The sequence below is a fragment of the Lactuca virosa genome, chromosome 8 (assembly GCF_052849685.1).
Source record: "Lactuca virosa cultivar CGN04683 chromosome 8, Lactuca_virosa_CGN04683_v6, whole genome shotgun sequence".
Lineage (NCBI taxonomy): Eukaryota > Viridiplantae > Streptophyta > Magnoliopsida > Asterales > Asteraceae > Lactuca > Lactuca virosa.
The window spans coordinates 260,089,957-260,114,974 of record NC_136433.1 but is presented as its reverse complement, the minus strand read 5'-3'; the positions used below and the strand labels follow the sequence as shown (position 1 = coordinate 260,114,974).

Below are 25,018 nucleotides of genomic sequence, written 5' to 3'. Positions count from 1 at the left end.
CAAACCCAAACCATAGATTTTAATTTTGTCCAAGATATGGAAGTGCATCTCTACATGACGGCTCGGTAGAAAGCAGTTTTCCAGTGCTTACGTGCTCCACATGCTCAAGATTTTCTTCTGGCTATCCCTATAGATGGGCTTGGCCAACATATGTCTCCCGTGGAGTATTGTACTATCCTTAAATATCGACTCATGATTCCCATATTTCCAACTGACGAGATATGTCCAGTGTGTCGCAAGGCATGTTTTGACTCTTTTGGAGAGCATGCAGTTCACTGTAAAGAACTCCTGGGGTTCAAATACATGCACGATATGGTTAGGGATGTTTTGTTTGACATATTTAAGCGTGCTGGGGTTTCTGCTAAGAAAGAGGCACCTGTTAATTTCTTGACAGACCCGACAGAAGGAAGGTCAACCCTCAGACCGGCTGACATTTTGATTTTTGGATGGGTCGGAGGGAAACACGCATGTGTGGATCTTACAGGGGTATCCCCTCTCGTGGGCCTGAGGGCTGGGGATTTCACGGCGGGACAGGCTGCTTTAAAAGCAGCTACATGCAAAGTCACCAAACATGAGGAATCGTGCATGGAAAATCAACACGTGTTCACACCATTTGCATTTGATACGTTTGAGTTCCTCGCACCAGATGCGGTAGAGCTTCTTAAAAGAGTACAACGAATCATGCATAGTAATGTTATATCCCCTAGATCTTCAGATGTAGTCTTTAAAAGAATTAGCTTTACCATTCAAAAGGGCTTAGCGGCGCAGCTTGTTGCTCGTTTGTCATCTCACTCATTGTACGATGACAATTAAATTATGAATGGTATAAAAAAATATTCTTTTTGATTATTCAGATTTCAAAAACTCTTCTGTTTTTTCTCAATCCTTCTCCTAGTTAAACATACTTTAATTTATAACAAAAATTAGTTTATGGTAAAACAACAAAGGTATAACTACTCATGCATGTTTTGAACTACCTATGCATAACATACCATAAATGAAAAGGCATATGGAGGTTATGCATTGTCGAGTTGTACGTGGACCCAATAGTACCAATCAACGGAAAAATTCTCGTGCCTTGAAAAATCTCAAGTCTAACGGTGTACTGAACACACACATTAATAAATTCACCGAAATTCTGCAAGTCACGTGACTCCAAAAATAAAAAAATAATCCAAAAAAAAAAGTAGACGTTAAGCAAAGGAAAATACCTGTTACCAAGGATATAATAGTATAATCCATAACAGATATGCTTCACACACTTGTACCTTACGCCTTAAAAGTTGTATATAGCTATAGATTTAACTTTTCAGCTCTGAAGAAATACGTAGCATACCAAGTAGAATCTTTAATTTATTAAACTATTTCACAGACAAAACCCAGATGAAAAATCGATGATCTGAGCTTCTTAGAGAGAGAGAGAGAGAGAGAGAGAGAGCGGTTGCTGCTGCTAAGAAGGTAAATGCAGAACAAGGCTTCTGTGCGTTTTGTTTTTATGAAATCACGGAGATCGTGGGGGGTTATTTTGTTATTATTTACATTTTTTCGATTTCTAGATGATATTTTTTTGTTTTATTGTTGGAATTTTAAAAGAAAGTTTATCCCAAATCAGATTTTGAGCTGTTTCCGAGTTGCAGGGTAATTCAAGCATTTAATTATCTGTTTCGATTCAAATCCCTGTTTTCTTGCTTATATTGTTAGTTTATTTATTATTTATCTGGGTTTATCGTGAAGTACAGTTTATTCGAAGCTTCATCTCTGATTCCTTGCTTATTTTTTTTCAGTTAATTTGGGAAAAACTTGTCGAATCGCTTTTACATTTGTGGGTTTTTTATAAATTACAGTTTACTTTGAAGAACAGAAGCTTAATCCGCCAAAAAAGATCTCGAACTTGAGTTTTTTTATATGGATTTTTGGTGTAAACTTCACTTTGCGTTAGGGACCCACCATTGCTGAAAACTCCAAGCTTTTACCTGCTTTCTTTATTTGAATTAAAGAAAAAAAACCAGTTTACTTAGTTTTCAAGGATTGTAGGGTCCTCTTAAACAAACAGATCTCTGTTGTGTATCTCTGTTGTGTGGACTTCAACAAACGAGATTTTTAGTTTCTTTTCTTTTTTTCTTCTACTTTCTTTGTTTCAAGCTTGGGAATAAAGATTAAGCAAAGTTCTTAATCACCCAACAAACCCATGATTAGTCTTTTAAAACCCCTTTTTATAGTTTGGATCTATGTGTTATTTGTTTAATAGTTATTAAACAATCCTAAAAAACTCGCTTTTCTGTATGCAGATATAAGTGAAGCGATGACATGTGGGTCAAGTGTTGGTGCTTTCTCCCTTTTGGGCAAAGCAGAAACAACAACTCTGTTTTTAACATCTTAACTGTTATCGCATCATTTAGGGTTTTGAAAAATGAGAGATTTTTCTTGATTTGTGGGGTTTATAGGGGGGATTTTTGATAAAAATGGGGGCAATTGGAGGGGAAGAGTTGTTGAATTGGGAGAAAATGGATAATGGAAGAGAGGAGAAGATTCTTGTTTTGGTGAGATTGAGGCCTTTGAATGAAAAAGAAATTTCAAGAAATGATGTTTCAGATTGGGAGTGTATCAATGATACAACGATTCTTTTTAGGAATAGTTTGCAGGAAAGATCCATGTTTCCTACTGCATATTCATTTGGTAAGTTGATTCTTTTTGATTTTTTTTAAAGTTAATTTATTTGTATATAATGTAAAAAGTTTAAAATTTTATAGAGTCCATTTGATATGATATGAGTTTTTGAATCTAATTGGTTTCCGATCTTGCAAATATTGCAATTTAAAAAGGTAAGTAGATTCATAGTTGTATTAGTAAAATGGATTTTCTTGATTTTTTTGGTTAATTTATTTGTATTTACTTTTATATTGTCATCTCTTTTAGGTTTCTTGGTAAGTTTTGAATCTAATTAGTTTTTGATCTTGATATTCAAATTGGCTGGTAGATTCATAATAGTTTCATTGTTGCAAAGCCATATGATATGATATAAATTTTGGATCTACTTTGTTTTGTGATCCTTAAAATGATGCACTTTGTTGATCATTATTCATTAGACTCAATCTTTTAATAATGGTTAATTATGTAAAGTTAAAGATTTACTTTTGCTTTTTCTAAACTAGTTTATATAAGTGCAATAAGCCAATAACTAGCAACTTACTTTCATCTATTTGTTTATTATAGCATCCTACTTTCATTTTTTTCTTATTGAAAATATGCATTTTCAATATTTTAAAATCTATTCATTATATTGTTTCTTGTTTGGAAACAGACAGAGTATTTAGTGGTGATGCAACAACTAGGCAAGTCTATGATGAAGGAGCTAAAGGGATTGCACTTTCGGTTGTTAGTGGCATCAATTGTAAGTCCAATTGTGTTTATTGGTTGAAAAGTCAAAGTCAATGACACTCTTAACTAATGAATGTTTCCATTTTTAGCGAGTATTTTTGCATATGGGCAAACGAGTAGTGGAAAGACATATACAATGATGGGGATAACAGAGTACACTGTGGCAGATATATACGACTATATGCAAAAAGTATGAAACTTTATGATATACTTCCATTGATTTATTTATCATACTTCCTATTACAACATTATACTTTCAAAATCTTGCTATTTATAGCAATGACTATTTTCGTTATTATAGTTGCTATATTGGATGTTTCTTGATATAATGATTTATTTTTTGTTTGTGTAGCATGAAGAAAGGGCGTTTGTTTTGAAATTTTCGGCTATAGAAATCTATAATGAAGCTATAAGAGACCTTTTAAGCACAGAAAATATTCCACTTAGGGTGTTAGATGATCCAGAGGTAATTTCATTTTCATGTTCATTAACATTTGTAGTTTATTAAAGTATAAAAAATATTTGTTTATTTATTTTTATTTATCTCAGAAAGGGACAATCATAGAGAGACTCACAGAAGAAACACTAAGGGATTGGAGTCATCTCAAGCAACTATTATCTATTTGTGAAGGTACCCTCCATAAAAGAAATAAATTTTTAATTAGAATAAAGAAAAAGATAATGCATTGTTGTCTATAATAACGTTTTACGGGTTTTTTGAGCTTTGATTGAATAATCTTGTGTTGGAAATTGGAATGATTTATGTATTAAGATAATTGATTATTAGTTTTTGGGTAAGAGTGATTCTTATTTTCTTGATTATTTGGGGGTAAAATAGTCAATATTTACTAATTAGTCAATGCTGTCTTTTGCAGCTCAAAGAAAAGTGGGAGAGACATCCCTCAATGAAACAAGTTCAAGATCTCATCAAATCCTTAGATTGGTATGCTACTCTATATAAAAAACATATTTTATCAATATATATATATATATATATATATATATATATATATATATATATATATTCACACACACACACACACATACACATACATAGTATGTGTGTTTTGTGAAGTTTAGAAATGATTATTTGGTGTTTGCAGACGATTGAGAGTTCAGCTCGTGAGTTCATAGGGAAGGATAAGTCAACAAAACTAACAGCCAGTGTGGTATGGACTAAAGAAACTATGCTTTTCTTTGGATCATAAAACTTATAATATGAGAAGTTTAATAAAAAAATAAATGGCATAAAGAAACACAATACTGTGAAGAGTTTTATATAAATTAAATTATCATTTTCAGAACTTTGTTGATCTTGCTGGAAGTGAAAGGGCAGCTCAGGCATTATCTGTTGGACAAAGGTTGAAAGAAGGTTGCCATATAAATCGTAGCTTATTGACACTATCCACAGTCATAAGGAAACTAAGGTTTGTTTGTTTGTTTTTACCTATTCCATTAAACTCAAAATCCATGAAAAGCATCAAGAATATATTGTTGAATTTTGCAATATATAATCACAAAAAGCATTCCAAATAATTATTCAAGAAATGGACTTATATATGTTCCAACAACATGTTATTAAAATGAAAGAAGTTGAGTTCTATAATAGAAAGAAGAAATGGACTTGTATATGTTCCAAAAACATGTTATTAAAATGAAAGAAGTTGAGTTCTATAATAGAAAGAAGAAATGGACTTGTATATGTTCCAAAAAAATGTTATTAAAATGAAATAAGTTGAGTTCTATAATAGAAAGAAGAAATGGACTTGTATATATTCCAAAAAAATGTTATTAAAATGAAATAAGTTGAGTTCTATAATAGAAAGAAGAAATGGACTTGTATATGTTCCAAAAAACATGTTATTAAAATGGAAGAAGTTGAGTTCTATAAATGAAAATAAGATGATGACATCTATAACAAACAAATAAACGAAAGTACGTTGCCTAAATCTGATTTTATGTTTTTATTTTTTATTTTTAGTAAAGGAAAACACGGGCACGTGAATTATCGGAAGAAGTTGAGTTCTATAAATGAAAATAAGATGATGACATCTATAACAAACAAATAAACGAAAGTACGTTGCCTAAATCTGATTTTATTTTTTTATTTTTTATTTTTAGTAAAGGAAAACACGGGCACGTGAATTATCGGGATTCAAAGCTGACACGGATACTGCAACCGTGTTTGGGTGGAAATGCAAGAACTGCAATTATTTGCACTTTAAGCCCTGCTCGTGAGAATGTTGAGCAATCTAAAAGCACTCTTTTATTTGCAAGTTGTGCAAAAGAAGTCACTACAAATGCACAAGTCAATGTTGTAATGTCTGATAAGGCTTTGGTCAAACATTTACAAAAAGAATTAGCTCGATTGGAAAACGAGCTAAGAACACCCGCACCTCCGGATTATACATCACTCTTAAGAAAGAAAGATCAACAAATCGAAAAGGTACCTTTTTTTTAGAAAAAAGGGCAAAATTGTAATTTCACCTTTATTAATGATTTTGTTTGTATTATAGCTGGAGAAAGAAGTGAGGGATCTTATCAAGCAAAGAGATCTTGCTCAATCACGGATTGAGGAGTTGCTGCTAGCTGTTCGAAATGATCAAACCTCAACACCATGGGTAAAATTAATTTGTACTATAAATCCTCATTACATAAATTAAAAAAAAATCATTTACAATTTCATTTTCATTTAATTAAAAATTTATTTTCCTAAAGTAACTAGAAAATATAATATTTTTTAGTATAATCTTATGTTTAATTCTTTATTTTTGTAAATAAAAAGAAAAAAATAATAATTTGTACTATGAAATTTCATTTTTTTCGTACTAAACATCGGTTTCCAATAATCTCGTATCGGAGCTCTTTCAGAATGGAAACACATATGAAAACGAATATTCGGCGTCGGAATCATCAAGTGTTAAGTTATCCCGTTCAATTCCGCCGGAAGGAAACCGGAATTCACCATCGCCATCGAACGACGTGTGCAAGGAGGTCCGATGTGTGGAAACAGACGAATCCACCAACAATCAAATACCTTCGGAATCACAATCACCTCTCGTTTCCAATGAAGAAACGGAATCGGAATCAGTCTCGGGTCCCACCACAAGACCCCAATTCCGAAACCGCATCAACATCGGGGCATTGGAGCAAAACTTTCAAGATCTACAAAACACGATTAATTCTCTAGTCACACCACCGGAAGAACCCTACGAAGAACAAGAAGTACAATCACAAATATCAAATTCCACGAGTTTTAGGTTAATGAAAAGCCGGAGTTGTAGAGCTAATCTTATGACGAGTTCTTCACCACCTGAATTCGAGAACACCCCGCCTAATGATTTTGAAAAAGGGTTTCCAGGAAGACCGGAGAGGAAGCTGTGGGAACTGCCGCCACCGGAGTATGGTGGTGCCGCTAGTGGAGGGTTGTTGAGAAGTGACTCACAGTCGTCTCTTGGAAGTACTTTATTGGATGAGGCAATTGCTCGGAAGGGGAAAACATCTGGAGAAGAAGATATTCCTAGTGTAGATACATTTGTTGCAGGATTGAAGAAAATGGCAAAACTTCAGTATGACCAGGTTTGTGCATTGTAGTTTTAATTTGTAATTTTTTAACATGAATTTGTAATTTGTATGTGGATGATTTAGGTTAATAATGAGGGAGGTGATGGTTTGGGGAAGAACATGAAAAGCATAGGATTGGATTCAATTACTGGTTCACCTCCTGCTGATTGGCCTCAACAATTTGCAAGACAACAAAAATCAATACTTGAACTTTGGCAATCATGCAATGTTTCTTTAATTCATAGGACATATTTTTTCTTGCTTTTTAGAGGTGATCCCATGGATTCTATTTACATGGAGGTTGAGGTTAGAAGGCTTTCATTTCTCAAGGAAACTTTTTCAAAGGGAAATCCAGCCATTCAAGATGGACACACTCTAACATCTGCATCAAGGTAAAATAATGATGTTTAATTTTTTTATTCTTGAGAAAATGACAATTTAAACTTGTTTCTGTGTGATAAACAGCATCAAAGCTCTAAGAAGAGAGAGATCAATGTTAAGCAGGCTTATGAACAAACGGTTTTCTGAAGAAGAAAAGAGGAAACTTTATGAAAAATGGGGTGTGAATCCAAACTCAAAAAGGAGGAGGCTGCAGTTGATCCACACCCTGTGGAGCAACACAGAGGATCCAAACCATGTACAAGATAGTGCTTCAATAGTTGCAAAGTTGATCAGGTTCTCAGAACAAGGTCAGGCCCTTAAGGAGATGTTTGGGCTTAGTTTCAGCCCACCAAAAATGGTCAGGAGATCATTGGGTTGGAAACACAGCATGGCATCACTCTTGTAAAAGTCAAAGGTTTTATAAAAGTTGACTTCTGGTGGGTGAACAGATTGACAAAAGTAAGAGCATTTAACCGATACTTGTTTAGTAGAATGAAATTGGATTTGGGTCATTGCTGCATGAATTCGAATTTACTGATTTCGGTTTGCTGTTCTTAGTGTAATACAAGTTTTATGTTTGACTTTTGGGTTTTGTGAACTTGGGCAGATGGTGCTTGTTTTAGTAAGTGATAGAATGGAAGTGGGTTTGAACGGTTGTTGATTGTCAAGCATATATTAATTAGAATTGTCAGATTTGTGTTTGTTGTTGATAATATTTAGTACTTGGAATTGTCTATGTTTGACTTTTGAGGTGGAAATGGTTGTATTTGACCTATACTTTGTTTAAACAACGGTTCTTTGTGATAGAATGAAAATGGGTTTGTTGTTCTTGATGAAGTTGACTTCTTTTAAATGTCTATGTTTGACTTCTCTAATTTATTATTCATTGTTCTAATATTTTTTCAAAATAATCAACTAACTACTAAAATCATCTCCCATGCCTATATTCTTAGCATGAACACTGTTCTTGGTCATTCTTTTTGTAAACGGATCGGTTGGATTCTCCTTTGATGATATTCGCTTCAAAACTAGATCTCCATCCTTAACTCTATCTCGAATGTAATGGAACTTCTTTTTTATATGCCTTGATCTTCTGTGATCTCTAGGTTATTTAGTCAAAACGACTGCACCTTCGTTTTATCATAGAATAATGAATTTTTATTGATTGGAGGAACACTCCAAGGTCATCTATGAAGTTTCTGATCCATGTAGCTTCCTTGGATGCTTCACTTGCAATAATATATTCAGACTTGCATGTAGAGTTTGCCACCGTTTGGAACTTTTCCAAGTCACTGCACAACCATTCAATACAAATACTCATCCGGACTGTGACTTTAAAACATCTCTATCTGTCTGGAAACTTGAGTTGCTGTAACCTTTTAGAACTAGCTCTTTTCACCCCTATACACAAGCATCATGTCTTTCGTATTTCTTAAATACTTAAGAATGTTTTTGACTGCCGTCCAATGACTGAGTCTCGGATTTTCTTGATATCAACTCAAAGCATACGATACACCAGGACGAGTACATGTCATAGCGTACATGATCGATCATATAGCCAAGATTTAAAATAACAGAATCGAGCATCGATGCGTTTTCCCTTCGCCTCACAAGGCGTTAGCCTCGAGGTGAAGTGAGGCGTAAGCCCGAAGCGAAATTAAAAAATAAATATAAATATTATATATGTTATAAAAAATAAAATACTATACGTCAATTAAGTAAATAGTTGACAATAACATATTACTAAGATTATTAGTAATCAATTAAATAAGTAGTTGACAATAACATAATATTAAACATATCAATTAAGTAAATAGTCGACAATAACATATATCACAATCTATGTCGATGTGTCGGAATCAAGCAATTGGACATCCAAATAGCATTTGGTAGTCTCAATTGATGATTTATTAATGTTCTGGAACATCCATTTCATCATCTGAAGAAGAATCAATGCTAAGAAGAAGAACAAGTGAGATGCGAAGAAGAAGACTAGGTGCGATTGCAAAAGAAAAAAGTCAAAAAAAAGGTCAAAATTAAGCTAAAAAATAAGCGTACGTATCTCATTCACGAACCACTTCTACCTTATGATACACGCTTCACAGTAAGCAGCGTACGTATCAAATACACACCTAGAAACGGTGCTTCATGTACGTTTTATGGCCGATTCGCCTTAAGGCGTGCACTTTTTTCGATTTTTAAAACCATGCATATAGCTGAAGCATATGAGATTCAACTCATCTTATCATGTTCATCACTAGAACTAGGACATTGGTCTTGCTCAATTTCACGCTATAATGCATAGGAATAATTTCTTTCTTGGAATTTTCCATATTGAATATGTTCAATATTTTATCCACATATGTACTCTGCTAGATGTTTTGATCTATCTCTATAGATTCTTATTCCAAGTATATATATGTCGCTTCCCTTAAGTCTTTCATAGCGAAACATTTCCAAAGCCAAACTTTTACACTTTGCAACTCAGGAACACTGTTACCTATGGGTAGTATGTTATCTACATACAACACTAGGAAGATTACGACACTCCCACTAGCTATGACATATATGCATGACTCATTTGGATTTGTAGAAAAACATATAAGGGTCATTCCAAACATGTTTTGGACCTTGAGCAAGAGAGAAAAAAAGGCCTTTAAAATACAGAAAAATTTGATCAACTTTTTTATATTAACTCTATAATTGAATGAAAGTTACTTGTACCAGCATTTATATATAATAAAGTCTATGAAATTTTTAGGCCCCCTTAAAACATGAGCCATGGACGGTCGCCCCTATCACCCACCCTTTGGGGCGAGCCTGAAACATACTCTTTGACGTTCTCATGGAATCATAGATTCCAGTCTCACAATGCTTGCTTCAGTCCATAACTAGACCTCTCAAGCTTACACACTCTATTTGAATACTTGACATGTTCCAACCCTTTCGGTTGTATCATGTACACTGTTGGAAAGTGTGTCCAAGGTCATTAACTATAGATGATATTTCTAATAATAGTAGGGTCCTCTTGGGTTGCCCTCAAGACTCAAAATATGAAGAATTAATAAATGAGTAATTAGTTTATTAATTATTGTGGTTTGATTATTAATTAGAAACTAATTAGAAAACAATTTGGGAATTAATTAACACTTTAATTAATAGAAGGGTTAAATATCAATTAATTAATAGTTGATTAATTAGAAATATTCTAGAACCCTAGAAAGAAGGTTGGTGGATGAAAATTCCCTTATGAACAAGGGAATTTCATTCATAGGGTTATCCCATCCCACATGGGCTTGAGGATAAAACACTGGAAGATATCCAAGGCTATAAATAAGGCCTTAGGGATTTATTCTTTCTTGCTCATTCTTAGCCTGAAGTTTCGCCTCTTCTTTTTCCTTCTTTGTGGACGAACTATCCTTATAGTTTGTCCCCTCCTAGTTATTTTTTATTCTACTCTTTTGAGTTCATTGGATGTGACCCAATAGAGAGATTTTGGTTTGGGTCCTGATCATCTAAACAAGGTGACACGCACGAGAGCTCAAGCGAAGGTCTTTGGCTGCAGAAAAGGTATGTGATTCTTCCTTTGTGTTTTCGTTTTTAGGGTAGATGTAATTAATATAAAAAGATAGATCAATAGGTTGTATGTAAACTTAGGTATATCATTGTAACATCCGTCACTTGAGGTAATATTTTTTTTAAACGTTTATTATTTGTTGTTGGGCTATAAATTGGAAAAGTGGATTATCGAGTTGGACTTTAGCTAGTGGGCCGTGTCGTTGGGCTGCCCAAAAGACGTATGCTAGGCGTAAGCTTGGCGTACGCGGGGCGTAGAGGAGCTTTGGATTCGGGAGGCGCATGCACGTACGCGTAGCGTACCAAGGAGTACGTGCAGCATACGTGAGCAGATTCAAAACCCTACATTTTAGGGTTTAAGCCATATAAATAGAACATTATGACTCAAACCCTAGCCTCCTTACCAGCCTCTCAACCTCAGAAACCCTAGATACCCTCTCTTACTCCATTCTTGTGTGTGTTTGGCCTTTTGAAGCTTGTTTTGGTGAAGTGTAGCTTGGAAGAGGAGAAGAGAAGTTGGAGAAGAAGAACTTGAGTATCTTGAGCTCAAGGATCTGAGATTACCTCACCATTTGGCACTCATTGGAGGTATAAAACTTCCAAAATTCCTCATGAATGCTTAGATCTAGGTTTATGGAGTTTTGGACCTTTTTAGGTCCAAAGAATGGATTTTTATTGTGCAACTTCGTATTTAGGCTTAGGGTTGCCACCCTTAGTGCTAAATGTGTCCCATTAGCAGTAAAGTTTCGACATTTGAAGTCTTTTGTGACCATGCATGAGATCTAGCCATTTCCATGGAAGTTAGTTGTTATAATTCAAGTTTGGGTTCATTTGGTGGGTTGCAAGCCACCAAGTAACTTTATGAGTTGAGACATGTCAATGGACCCAGATCTGTAATTTGGACTTAATGTCTTAAGGGATTCAACAATTTTGAAGAATATGGCTTAACAGGGTAGTACGATGGGCGTACACGCCAGTACGTGCAGCGTACAAGCCATGCAAGCTGTACGCGTAGCGTATAGAGGAGTACGCTCAACGTACTCTCAGGTTTTGGGCTTCACGTTATTGGGCCTCGGATTGGGCCAAATCTTGAACTTATCATCCATTGGGCCGTAATGGGCTACAAGGAGTTAGTTATTGGGTCAAGGACATATTTTGGGCTTTGGGAAAGGCCCATTTGAGAAGTTGGGCCCAATTTAGAAAATTGGGCCATTAGTGGGCTTTTAGTGGGCCATTAGAGGGCTTGGAGAGATTAGATGGGATTGGATCTTGGTTATGGCCCAAATTAGACCAAGGGGTAAAATGGTCATTTTATCCTAAGAAGAATTATGGATTTTGACTAAGTGTTTTTATGATAATGATAGTCGAGGAATCGTTGGAGCGGCCACTAGAGATTTCCTCATTTTGAGATTCAGCAGTAAGCTTTGCGAGGTGAGTTTCCTCTAGTAGGAACGGGTCTACGACACCAAGGCTGACCCGTATATGTGATCAGATTAGTAGTTGAGTGGGGGCGAGGCCCGTATCTCATAGATAGCTTATATGGTGTAGATTGACATTTTAATTAGTAGTTGACTGTGGGTGAGGCTCGTATATCATATATAGTTGATATAGTACGGGTTGATATTCATAGTTATACTTGTTATCTGTGTGATACTTGTATGTATGTTTAGTTAGCAGAGTGTGGGCGAGGCCCGTATCTGTGACAACCCGAAATTTTCATTTGTATAATCTCCACAGTTAAACACTTCATATAATATTCAAAAACATTTCAGTGCATTTTTGGCCGGATTTAAGTCCGTTTGGGTGTTTATTTTATTTTTCGTCAAACGATTAAATAAAAGGAAGTGACGTTATTAGTGAGGGGTAGCAAACAAAACAATCAACACTTTAGCTAGGTGTTTACGGCCAAACAAGAGGTGTTTGGGCCGTAAACACCATTTTCCCAAGAACTCATGCATATAACATGAGTTTACACACTTTTTCCTCATTTTCCACTTCCCACCTCAAGAACACCAAGCTTTTTCTCTCAAGTATCATAAGTTCATTTCTTCAAATCCGCCAAAATGTAAGTGTTTCCTTCCTAGATTCGTTCATACAACACTTAATCTAGTGTTTATACATCATTTCATCCATGGATTCTTGGTTTTTACTTAGATCTTCAAGTGTTGTTCAAAACACCAAGAACACCAAGAACACACACTAGTATTTTTGGGCTCTAATCACTCTTACAAGCTTCATATAAGTAAGTGTACCCTTCCTATCTAGTTACTTACTTAATATACTTGTTAATCCCTTGGAAAATCATCAAAATCCCCAAGAACATATGTGTTTACGGTTTGGGGATCTCCCAAAACCGTAAACACCCCCAAATGGTGTTTTGATGCCCCTAACACCTTCAAATGCTTGGATAAAGGGCTAGAAACTTGCATGCATGAGCTAGAAACACCAAAACACGAAAAGGTTGAGGCATACATGAGTTTACGACCGTAAACTCATGGGTTTACGACCGTAAACTCTCAAGGATGGTCCAAGGACCGTAAACTCCAATGAGGGGTCCTTTTGTGCCCTAACCACTTCCTAAGCCTTTGTTTCGAACTTAGAACCTTTCCTTGTGAGATATAGGACCTTGAAACACACAAATGCACCATTTCCATGAGTTTACGGCCGTAAACTCATGGGGTAAATGGTCCAGAAACCGTAAACACACATAAGGACTACCAAATGAGGAATAAACTCCAATGTGAGGCCATACTCTCCTTAGATGCAACCCTTAGCACTCCTAGCACTTGAAACAAAGTGTTTTCATGCATTAGAGTGTCTTTACTTGATTAATTAGTGATTAAATAACTAATTAGATACATTTATGTATCACTCCATGTTACATAGGATCCGCGTGTGTGTTCAAGTCCTCACTTGACACCTAGCATCCTACCCGGCACTTCCATCCACTCCACTCACTACAGGTGAGTTCATACCCCTAAATCAACCTTTTAAATGATTTTAAATGCTTTTATGGGGGGGGGGGAATACAAGTTGAACTGTTATAGTTATTGTATCAATCACATGTGATTAATAACTAGAACAGACTACATGATTTATTGCTACTTTCAGATTTCCATCAAACTTTGGGTTTTCAAGTGTTTTAAACCTTTTATCAAATTCTTTAAATGCTAAAACTGTTTTCAAACTCTTTTAAACTTGTTTTATCTTCAAAACCATATCTATACTAATATATTTATATAAGTAAGACTTGAAGGACTTAGGACTGATAGCTCACCTTATTTCCCGTTCCTTGTTTGGTTGTGGACTTAGGGTATCCTGTTATTTGTCCGACTGTCATTGAATTCTTAGTTATATATCATATATATTTGTGTTGGATATATAAGTCTTCACTTCAGTTCAGTACCTTTGTGTAACAAAGGCATGCAACCAAGATTACTATTTAACTATAATAGGTATAGTTAAGGATTACTACTCATTACTACTATTACAATGACACCTACCAGAGTCAGTACAGTAATGAGTCAATACATGCTAAATACTATACAAAGAGAATACTATATACTATACAAGAGAACACTTTATACATTATACAATATACAAGAGAACATACTATAATTAGAATGTGACATACTACTTCTCGATACGACACTTCACAGTGGTATCACCGTGTAACCAGAGTCTGCTGGAGGGAGAGCGGGCATTGTGTGTATAGATCTATATGGGACAGACACTCCCACATCCCGACTGCTAGCTACAGTCCCAGCCGAAAGGCCAAGGGGTGACAGAATGTCACATTTCTACATATGACTCGGAGGGTCATCGGTTATTCATTCGTCAATCAGCATGGTTACATACGAGTTCACATTCAGACCTTTAATTAATACATTTAGAATTAGAGGCAAAACAGACTCCCCGAGGTGTATTGTACATTTAATACTACCTGGAGCCTGCATTTTCATTACATATAGCCGACAGTGGTACTGCTGGGGTAAAACACTATTTTTCCCAATTACTTTACTTAAATGAAGTTTAAAACTATATTTTCATACTGGTAGTTTCATTGGGAAAACTTTTACATTTTCAAAGGATCAAACATGCAAACAATCGGGTCTTGGTAGAAGACTACTTATATTGGAAAACATAGGGTTTTCGAGGGAGTATACTATTTTCAAACGTTGAAGTCAGTTATTATACTACATTGTTGTAAACATTTTTATACAAGCAATGACACTAAACACTTATGAACTCACCAGCTTTATGCTGATAAACTCTTTCAAAATAACTTGTATTCTCAGGTCATCAGTAGACAGGTACAGATGCAACTTTTGAGAAGATGGAGCACATATAAGACTCATCTTTTATTTTGATTATACTTTTGGTGTCTTACAAACTGTACAGAACACGCTTGTATTACAATTATTATATTAATGCAATGGATGTTGTTGCTTTTCTTTACTATTATGCATTGTGATGATACTGTACATGACGTCCTCCACCCCAGAACGTTTCCGCCGTTCTCGGTTTTGGGGTGTGACGGATTGGTATCAGAGCACTGTTTATAGTGAATCAAGTATATCAACCCATAAAAGATATACGAACTATAAACACATCGGGATTAAAACACTCTGACCAAGAATATATACTTTTAAATAATAAAATATTTAACTAAGTATATATATACATCTATTCATACCAAGGTCAGTATCATACTAGAACAGAACAAAAGTATTAAGATTGTTGGACAGCACAATTAGGCTTAGAGACATATAGTCAAATCTGGGGGGATGTAGCCTGATCAACTACATTTCCCGAGAAGTGACTAGCATGTGCCTAAGAATGGTTGTGGTGTTGCAACAAGTCTAAAAGCTTACCCACACTACTAAAAGAACATTAGAACAAGAATACTATGGGAGTATTCTGCATTACTATGAATTACATATGTGAGAACTAAAAAGGTCGTTACTAGTAGGACAATAGTTGCTAAGTGGGTACGCCAAGGTTACATGTGACTAAGGCGCTATAGACTTAGAATCTGTGATCTTTGCTTTACTTCCTGTTCCTTGTTTGGTTGTGGATTTAGAGTTAGGGTCACTTATTCGAAGGTCTATCCTGTTTCGGTTGCATGTAATTGGTATGCACTATGCAAGTATTGAATCAACTAATAATGATCATCTTATAAGTATCTTAGATTAGTACGTCTATTAACTATTCTTTCCCCATTCTCGCGTAGATAGCATGGCTGGCTTTCATCTCCCTGGCGATCCGTACTATCCCAACCAAGGCATTGGAGGATGGCTTGATGACGAGCTGGAAGATGATCACCCAATCCCTTTGGATGATCACCGTGCAGAAGGCTTTTCAGATAGCTCCGACTCTGAACCAGAAGTCAACAACCTACCCCCATTAGCTCCAAACCCCAACCCCGTCCGACATTTCAAGGTCCCACTCCCATGTGGGCAACAACCTTGAATCGATGGAGTGATGAACAGGGTCAGCCCTTACCTTTCAACGGAGATCGAAGCTTTTACAACATAAGCGAGGGAGGTTCAGCTGACCGAGTCTTGCCCATCATGGTCCGTAGGATTGCTAGGAACGTCGAACAAAGCCATGCAGCCATCGGAAGAGTTGTGGAAATTGACGCCAACTCTAACCTTAACACTGTCCGTATCCGCCAACTCGAAGAAGCTATGGATAGGACTAGGAGGACCAATGAGGCTCTACAGCAGCAACTGGCTGCATCCCGAGTCGAAGTCATGGAACTCCGAGTGCGTCAGAGAGCGCATGAACGACATCTTCAGGAAGTTGTACGTCAACTGGCTGACCTAAGGGTTCGTCCGAGGGATACCCGTCGCCGGTAGAAGATGTTAACTCATTTTTCTCTTTTGATTAAGGAATAGCCTATCTTTTCTATGCTCTATAGAGCACTTGTCTGTGAACTTTCCTAGCTTTGAAAGTACTCTAACTAGACTTCTAAACTGCCAACATTTTCCCTTATGGTTTGATGTAAGACCTACTGTTAGTTCATTCTTCCCGAACACATTTTACATCATTAATACCAGTAATCTTGGCAGTTATCTAATCTAGTGAGAAGTTCCTACTCTTTTGTTTTTCCTACTCTATTGATATGCTTCTATCTAACAATTGGACTATGGCGATTTAGTCCATGAAACACTCTCCTCATACTTACAGTCGATACTTACTATTGTCCTCATCTTTATAAAATTTCAGTAAAAGATGCCTCCTCGCAAGCGTCCGACCAGAAACACGCCTGCAAGTCAAACACCACCACCACCCCCTCCGCAACATTGATGCGGTGATGTTTCAGGCAGCTGTAACCACAGCTGTGACCGCAGCTATGGCCCAAATAAATTCTGGCGATGCAAGTGGAGCCGGAATGGGCACCAACTCTAGACATGGTGAAATCCACCCACGTACACAGGGGTGTACCTATAAGGTTTTCATGAGCTGCAAACCAACATTCTTCAATGGGACCGGAGGGATCATTGCACTATCCCAATTGATCGAAAGAACTGAAGCCATCTTCGAGATGTGCTCGTGCCTCGAAGAGAGCAAGATAAAGTTCGCAGCTTGCACTTTCACCGAAAGGGCCTTGACGTGGTGGAATGGCCATGTCATATCACTCTCTTTAGTAGCAGCCAACGCCATGGGCTGGGACACACTGAAGGACCTTTTGACAAGGGAGTACTGCCCTAGGGGCGAAATTCAGAAACTCGAGGAGGAACTCTGGAACCTCAAAATGAAAGGGACCGACATAGTGGCTTATACAGCCAGGTTCTGCGACCTGGTGACTTTGTGTCCTAACATGGTCCCCACCGAAGGCAAGAAAATTGAAAGATACATCTGGGGTTTAGTGCCCCCGTATCGAGGGAACGTCCTAGCGTCACACCCTACGACCTTTGACAGTGCCAAGGAATTGGCCCAAAGGTTGATTGATCATGAAGTTCCTTACACTCCATCAGCAACCACAACGGTTGCCACTGCACCGACCAAGACATCCGACAACAAAAGGAAGCGGTGGGACCGAAAGAAGGGCAAATCAGCCCAATCCTCTTCAAAGAACCAACAAACGGTGGCTGTCCATGCTGCCACTACTCCTGCTGCCCCTGTTCCATCACAACGGCCCCTGCCGGGAAATGCACTGCACTAACTGTGACCGGAAGGGCCATACCGCCCGGTTTTGCCGAACACCACCCAAACCCATTTCCCAGGTCCCCAGTTCAGGAGTAAGCCAGGCCTGCTACGGCTGTGGCGAGGTAGGACATTTCAAAAGAAACTGTCCAAAGGCTGGGAATGCGGGAGGAGCAGGCAGACTACTTGCTATTGGCCACAATGAAGCAGTAGCAGATCCCACAGTAGTCACGGGTAAGTTCCTTCTCGATAACTCTTATGCTTGTATCCTATTTGATAGTGGGGCAGAGAGGAGTTTCGTAAACCAAAACTTTAAACACTTACTTAAACAATCACCGCAACCACTAAAAGAAACCTTCGTCGTAGAAATGGCTAATGGAAAGACAGAGAGTTCTAATGAAATCTACATAGGTTGTACCCTCACACTAGATAACCATTCGTTTCCAATCGACCTCATACCAGTAGCAATCAAGAGCTTCGATGTCATTGTGGGCATGGACTGGTTGAGTCTCCATCGTACCGATATTCTGTGTTTCGACAAAGCAATCCATCTGAACCTACCAAATAACGAAACCTTGTTGATCTACGGAGACAAACCCAGTACGAGACTCCGTATCATCTCAAGTATTCAAGCCCAAAAGTACTTGCGTAAGGAATATCGCGCGTTCCTTGCACACGTCGTCGACAGGAACCAGAAAACGAAAGACCTAAAAGACTTCCCCATAGTACGCGATTTCCCCGACGTCTTTCCAGAAGAGCTACCAGGTTTACCTCCGCAACGACAAGTCGAGTTCTGAATTGACTTAATCCCAGGAGCTACCCCCGTAGCCAAATTGCCCTATCGTCTAGCGCCTGCTGAGATGCAAGAACTGTCCGGTCAACTTAACGAGCTGCTCAGCAAGGGCTTTATAAGACTGAGCTTCTCACCCTGGGGAGCACCAGTCTTGTTCGTGAAGAAGAAAGACGGATCGTTCCGTATGTGCATCGATTACAGGGAACTCAACAAACTTACGATAAAAAATCGTTACCCTCTTCCTCGCATAGACGATTTATTTGACCAACTGCAAGGGGCGAGTTACTTTTCCAAGATTGATCTGAGGTCCGGGTATCACCAGCTGCGAGTGCTTGAGGAGGATGTTCCGAAGACAGCCTTCCGAACTCGTTACGGACACTACGAGTTCGTAGTAATGCCGTTCGGACTGACCAATGCGCCCACAATATTCATGGACTTGATGAAGAGGGTATGCCGTCCTTACTTGGATCAGTTCGTCATCGTCTTCATTGATGGCATACTTATCTACTCTCGGAGTAAGGAAGAGCATAACAATCATCTACGACAAGTCCTGGAAACCTTACGATCGGAGAAGCTATACGCGAAGTTCTCTAAGTGCGAATTTTGGATCCGAAGAGTCGAATTCTTAGGGCATGTGGTGAGCGAAGAAGGAATCCACGTGGACCCTTCCAAAATTAAAGCCATTGAGAACTGGTCAGCACCAAAGACGCCTACAGAAATTCGTCAATTTCTAGGCCTCGCTAGCTACTACCGCAGGTTCATTCAAAACTTCTCTCGAATCGCGAAACCCCTGACTACATTGACCCAGAAAGGCGTGGCCTTTGACTGGGAAGAGAAACAAGAGAAGGCATTCCAAACTCTGAAGCGAGCCTTATGCACCGCACCGATACTGTCCCTCCCCGAAGGGATAGAAGACTTCGTGGTATACTACGATGCATTCAACCAAGGGCTCGGTTGTGTTCTGATGCAACGAGGTAAGGTCATCGCCTACGCCTCAAGACAGCTGAAGACACACGAGGTCAACTACACCACGCACGACCTCGAATTAGGAGCGGTTGTGTTCGCCCTAAAAATCTGGAGACACTATCTGTATGGTACGAAGAGCACCATCTATACCGACCACAAAAGCCTCCAACACATCTTCAACCAGAAAGAGCTCAACATGAGACAAAGACGGTGGGTCGAGCTACTCAATGACTACGAATGCGAAATTCGTTATCATCCGGGTAAAGCCAACGTAGTAGCAGACGCCCTAAGTCGGAAAGAATATTCTGGTCGAAGAGTCAAGTCACTAACAATGACTATCCATTCGCATCTATCCGCACAAATTAAGGAGGCTCAGCTCGAAGCTTTGAAACCTGAAAATGTAGCGGGAGAATCCCTGCGAGGAATGGATAAGAACCTGGAAGCCAAGGGTGACGGAGCCTTATATCTCATGGACCGGATCTGGACACCGAAGCACGGTGGCTTCAGAGACTTGGTCATGAAGGAAGCGCACAATACTCGATATTCCGTCCACCCAGGTTCAGATAAGATGTATCTGGATCTCAAGAAGTCATATTGGTGGCCTAACATGAAAGCAGAGATTGCTACCTTCGTAAGTAAATGCCTTACGTGCGCGAAGGTCAAGGTTGAATACCAAAAACCGTCAGGTCTACTCCAACAACCGGAGATACCTGAGTGGAAGTGGGAGCGGATCACTATGGACTTCATAACCAAGTTACCCAAGACAACGGGTGGACTTGATACCATTTGGGTCATCGTCGACAGATTGACCAAGTCCGCACACTTCCTACCCATCAAAGAAACCGACAGGATGGAGAAGCTCACCAGAACATACATTAGGGAGATCGTACGGCTGCATGGTGTTCCTATATCTATTATCTCAGATAGAGATAGTAGATTCACTTCGAGATTCTGGCAGTCATTACAAAGCTCCCTAGGAACGAGGCTGGACATGAGTACAACCTACCATCCACAGACCGACGGACAAAGTGAGAGGACTATCCAAACCTTGGAGGACATGCTGCGAGCCTGTGTGATCGAATTTGGGAAGGCGTGGGATACCCACTTACCACTTATCGAATTCTCGTACAACAACAGTTATCACACGAGCATCAAAGCTGCTCCATTCGAAGCCCTCTACGGCCGTAAGTGCAGATCCCCTCTGTGCTGGGCTGAGGTGGGTGACACTCAGTTAGCTAAAGGACGAGTTCCTGACAGCACTCTCACGGGTCCGGAAATCATTCGGGAAACGACAGAGAAGATCGTTCAGATTCGTGAACGATTAAAAGCCTCTAGAGACCGACAGAAAAGCTACGCAGACAAACGAAGGAAACCTTTGGAATTCCAGGTGGGAGACCGAGTCCTTTTGAAAGTCTCACCCTGGAAAGGCTTGATACGCTTCGGAAAGCGTGGAAAGTTAAATCCAAGATACATAGGGCCTTTCGAGATCCTCGCTAGAATCGGCCCCGTAGCTTACAAACTCAACCTACCCCGCAAACTCAGTAATGTACATCCTACCTTCCACGTCTCAAATTTGAAAAAGTGCCTATCCGACGAGACTCTTATAATTCCACTCTGTAAGGGTAAATAGAGTTGTAATCAGTCGAAGGGTTTCATGTCTTTGAATGTACTGAGTCTTCGTATCTTATGTAATCTATTTTACTAGGGCATTGTATTCAAAGCTTAACGCATAGTCCTTAGTATATTTTTTGTACGCTTTCATCTTCTATAAATAGGAGTGTTTACTAGAGTCATGGATACGAGTCTTTACAGTATTGTCATTTGTACTCTGTAAAAATTGAGAAGCGTAATAGAGCTGAAACAAGATCATATTTACATCTGTGTTCAAATCTCACAATCCTACTTTGATCATTAAACTCTGATTCATTTTATACTCGATTCATTGTTTCATCAATTGGTATCAGAGCAGGAATCATATCTCTGATCTAATTTTCATCTTTTCAAAAGTTTTTAAATCAACTTTTTGGTTTAAGAAATTCCCAACTTTTTGAAAGTGAAAAATTCATTGGATCTAAGTCAGTGATTCGATTATGCACTTGAATCATTGAATCGAGTGTTCTGCTAGTGATTCTGATTTGAATCATATAGTTTGTTGTCAAATTCTCAAAGTTTCTTAAAAAATTCTCAAGGATTTATTCCGTACATCAATGGCGTCTTTCAATCTTAATTCCATGACTTCATTTTCTCATCTTCTAGGATCATCCACCAAAATTCCTATGCTAATCCCTGAGTATTACGATCAATGGGCTGATCGTATGCAGGATTATCTCAACGGATTGGATGAAGAACTGTGGAATTGCATTTCTGGCAATCTCAATCCACCAACGAATGTTCAACCAATTGGATCATCTTCTGGAAGTTCTGAAGTTGAGAATCAGTCTGATCGTTTGAAAAAGCTAGAGAAGAGATGCATGAGAGAGCTAAGAGGTGCTTTGCCTCCAGTTGTTTACAACTATGTGAGGAGTTGTACAAATGCAAAGGAGATCTGGAACATTCTCAAGGAGAAATTTCAGGGGAGTGAGAAGATAAAAGTTAACTCTGTGAAGCAATGTTTAGTGGAACTGAAGGACTTCAGACAGAAAGATGGTGAAACGATTGAAGTTTACTATGATCGTCTTAATGAATTGATCTATCGATGCAATCGATATGGTATCACCAGATCAGCCATGGAGTTCAATTTAATTTTTGTTATGGGTCTTCGTAAGGAGTGGCGTAGTGTGAGCATGATGGTTAAGAATCAACAGAGCTTTGATACATCAACTTTGAATGACTTGTACAATCAACTGAAGTCTCATGAAAGCGAAGTGAATGAAATTGCTGAAGAATCGAAGGTAAGTTTGGGAGGTCCACTAGCTTTGGTTTCAAAGATCTCTGAAAGGGAACCTGAGAAAGATGTTTCAGACGAAGACGAAGGGTTCATCATGAATTCAGATGATGAGGCGATTGCTTTCTATTCAAACAATCGTGTGAAAAAGTTCTTCAAAAAGCCATTTAATCCGAAGGCAAAGTCATCTGAGACAAAAGGGAATTTTATGAGTAAAAGTGCTGGGGATGAGAAGAAGAAGGAAGAGAAGAAAAATACGAAGTTTGTTGAGGGAAAAACAGAGAAGAAGTTAAAGGGAGATACTGGGATTGATTGTCATTATTGCAACGGGGCTAATCATTTAGTTAATGATTGCATGCTGAGGAAGAAAGATGAGAAAAAGAATAAGACGAAGGATGAAGCGTCCTATGTGGAAAAGTTGGAGGAGGTGCGTGCGAAGGCAAAGAATCTTTCATTAGTTGCTCGTGGTGAACAAGAAGAAGATGGAACTTATCAAATTTGGTCATCTGTGTGACAACCCGAAATTTTCATTTGTATAATTTCTACAGTCAAACACTTCAAATATTAGTCAAAAACATTTCAGTACATTTTTGGCCGGATTTAAGTCCGTTTGGGTGTTTTATTTTATTTTTCGTCAAACGATTAAATAAAAAGAAGTGACGTTATTAGCGATGTGTAGCAAACAAAACAATAAACACCTTAGTTAGGTGTTTACGGCCAAACAAGGGGTGTTTGGGCCGTAAACACCATTTTCCCAAGACTCATGCATATAGCATGAGTTTCCACATCTTTTCCTCATTCTCCACCTCCCACCTCAAGAACACAAGGCTTTTCTCTCAAGTATCATAAGTCCATTCTTCCAAATCCGCCAAAAGTGTAAGTTTTCCTTCCTAAATTCGTTCATACAACACTTAATCTAGTGTTTATACATCATTTCATCCATGGATTATTGGTTTTTACATAGATCTTCAAGTATTCTTCAAAACACCAAGAACACCAAGAACACACACTAGTGTTCTTGGGTCCTAAACACTCTTACAAGCTTCCTATAAGTAAGTATACCCTTCCTAACTAGTTATTTGCTTAGTGTGCTTACAAATCCATGGAATAAACACCAAAAATCCCCAAGAACATGTGTTTACGGTTTGGGGACCTCCCAAAACCGTAAACACCCCCAAAGGGTGTTTTGATGCCCCTAACACCTTCTAATGCTTGGATAAGAGGCTAAGAACTTACATGCATGAACTAAGAACCACAAAACACGAAAAGAATGAAGTGGCCAAGGGTTTACGGCCGTAAACTCTAGGGTTTACGACCGTAAACTCCCAAGGAGTGGTCCAAGGACCGTAAACTCCAAGGGAGTGCCATTTCGAACCCTAACCACTTCCTAAGCCTTTGATTCAACCCTAGGACCCTTCTTTGTGAAACATGAGACCTTGAAACACCCAAATGCACCATTCCCATGAGTTTACGGCCGTAAACTCATGGGAGGAATGGTCCATCAACCGTAAACACATATAGGGTGATCATTTGAAGTGTAAACTCCATTGTGAGGTCATACACCCCTTAGAAGCAACCCTTAGCACTCCTAGCACTTGAAACAAAGTGTTTTCATGCATTAGAGTGTCTTTACTTACTTAATTAGTGATTAATTAACTAATTAGATACACTTATGTATCACTACATATTACATAGGATCCGTGGGTGTGTTCAAGTCCTCACTTGACACCTATCATCCTACCCGACACTTCCATCCAAACTACTCACTGCAGGTGAGTTCATACCCCTTAATTAACCTTTTAAATGTTTTTAAATGCTTTTATGGGGGGGGGGGGAATACAAGTTGAATCAAACAAGTTATAATATCAATCCCATGTGATTTATAACTTGAAACCAAAAGGATTTTCTATACTTTCAAGTGCTTTGCCAACAAAACTGCTTCAAATGTTTATCAAACTCATTTTCGTATTAAATTGTTATAAAACTATTTCCAAACTCTTTTAAACTGCTTTTATTCCCAAACCATATCTACACCAATATATATATATATATATATATATATATATATATATATATATATATATATATATATATAAGTAAGACTTGAAGGACTTAGGACTAATAGCTCACCTTACTTCCTGTTCTTGTTTGATTGTGGGCTTAGGGTATTTTGTTATTTGTCCGACTGTCGTTGAATTCTTAGTTATATATCATCTATACTTGTGTTAGATATAAAAGTCTTCATTTCAATTCAGTTCCCTTGTGTATCAAAGGCATGCAACCAACATTACTATTTAACTACAATAGATATAGTTAAGGATTAC

The 25,018-nt window shown here is 38.1% G+C and overlaps 1 protein-coding gene across 1 annotated transcript; it reads left to right on the top strand.

Annotated features, from left to right (window-relative positions):
- The first annotated feature begins 1,345 nt into the window (after positions 1 to 1,345).
- LOC145134856 (kinesin-like protein KIN-7E) lies at positions 1,346 to 8,036 on the top strand. Its single transcript, XM_079069668.1, has 14 exons — positions 1,346 to 1,458; positions 2,289 to 2,676; positions 3,302 to 3,391; positions 3,468 to 3,568; positions 3,731 to 3,844; positions 3,928 to 4,009; positions 4,254 to 4,321; positions 4,482 to 4,547; positions 4,681 to 4,805; positions 5,500 to 5,824; positions 5,895 to 5,999; positions 6,250 to 6,957; positions 7,027 to 7,334; positions 7,408 to 8,036. Exons 2-14 carry the CDS (start codon positions 2,463 to 2,465, stop codon positions 7,727 to 7,729), a joined length of 2,628 nt encoding a protein of 875 aa, XP_078925794.1. The 5' UTR covers positions 1,346 to 1,458; positions 2,289 to 2,462; the 3' UTR covers positions 7,730 to 8,036.
- Positions 8,037 to 25,018: the final 16,982 nt, after the last annotated feature.

Bases quoted from the DNA above. Each gene is read 5' to 3' on its own strand.
- LOC145134856 (XM_079069668.1), top strand. From the start codon at position 2,463: ATGGGGGCAATTGGAGGGGAAGAGTTGTTGAATTGGGAGAAAATGGAT. The intron at 4,548-4,680 runs GTATGGACTAAA...TATCATTTTCAG, and splicing joins CAAAACTAACAGCCAGTGTG to AACTTTGTTGATCTTGCTGG. The intron at 6,958-7,026 runs GTTTGTGCATTG...TGGATGATTTAG, and splicing joins CAAAACTTCAGTATGACCAG to GTTAATAATGAGGGAGGTGA.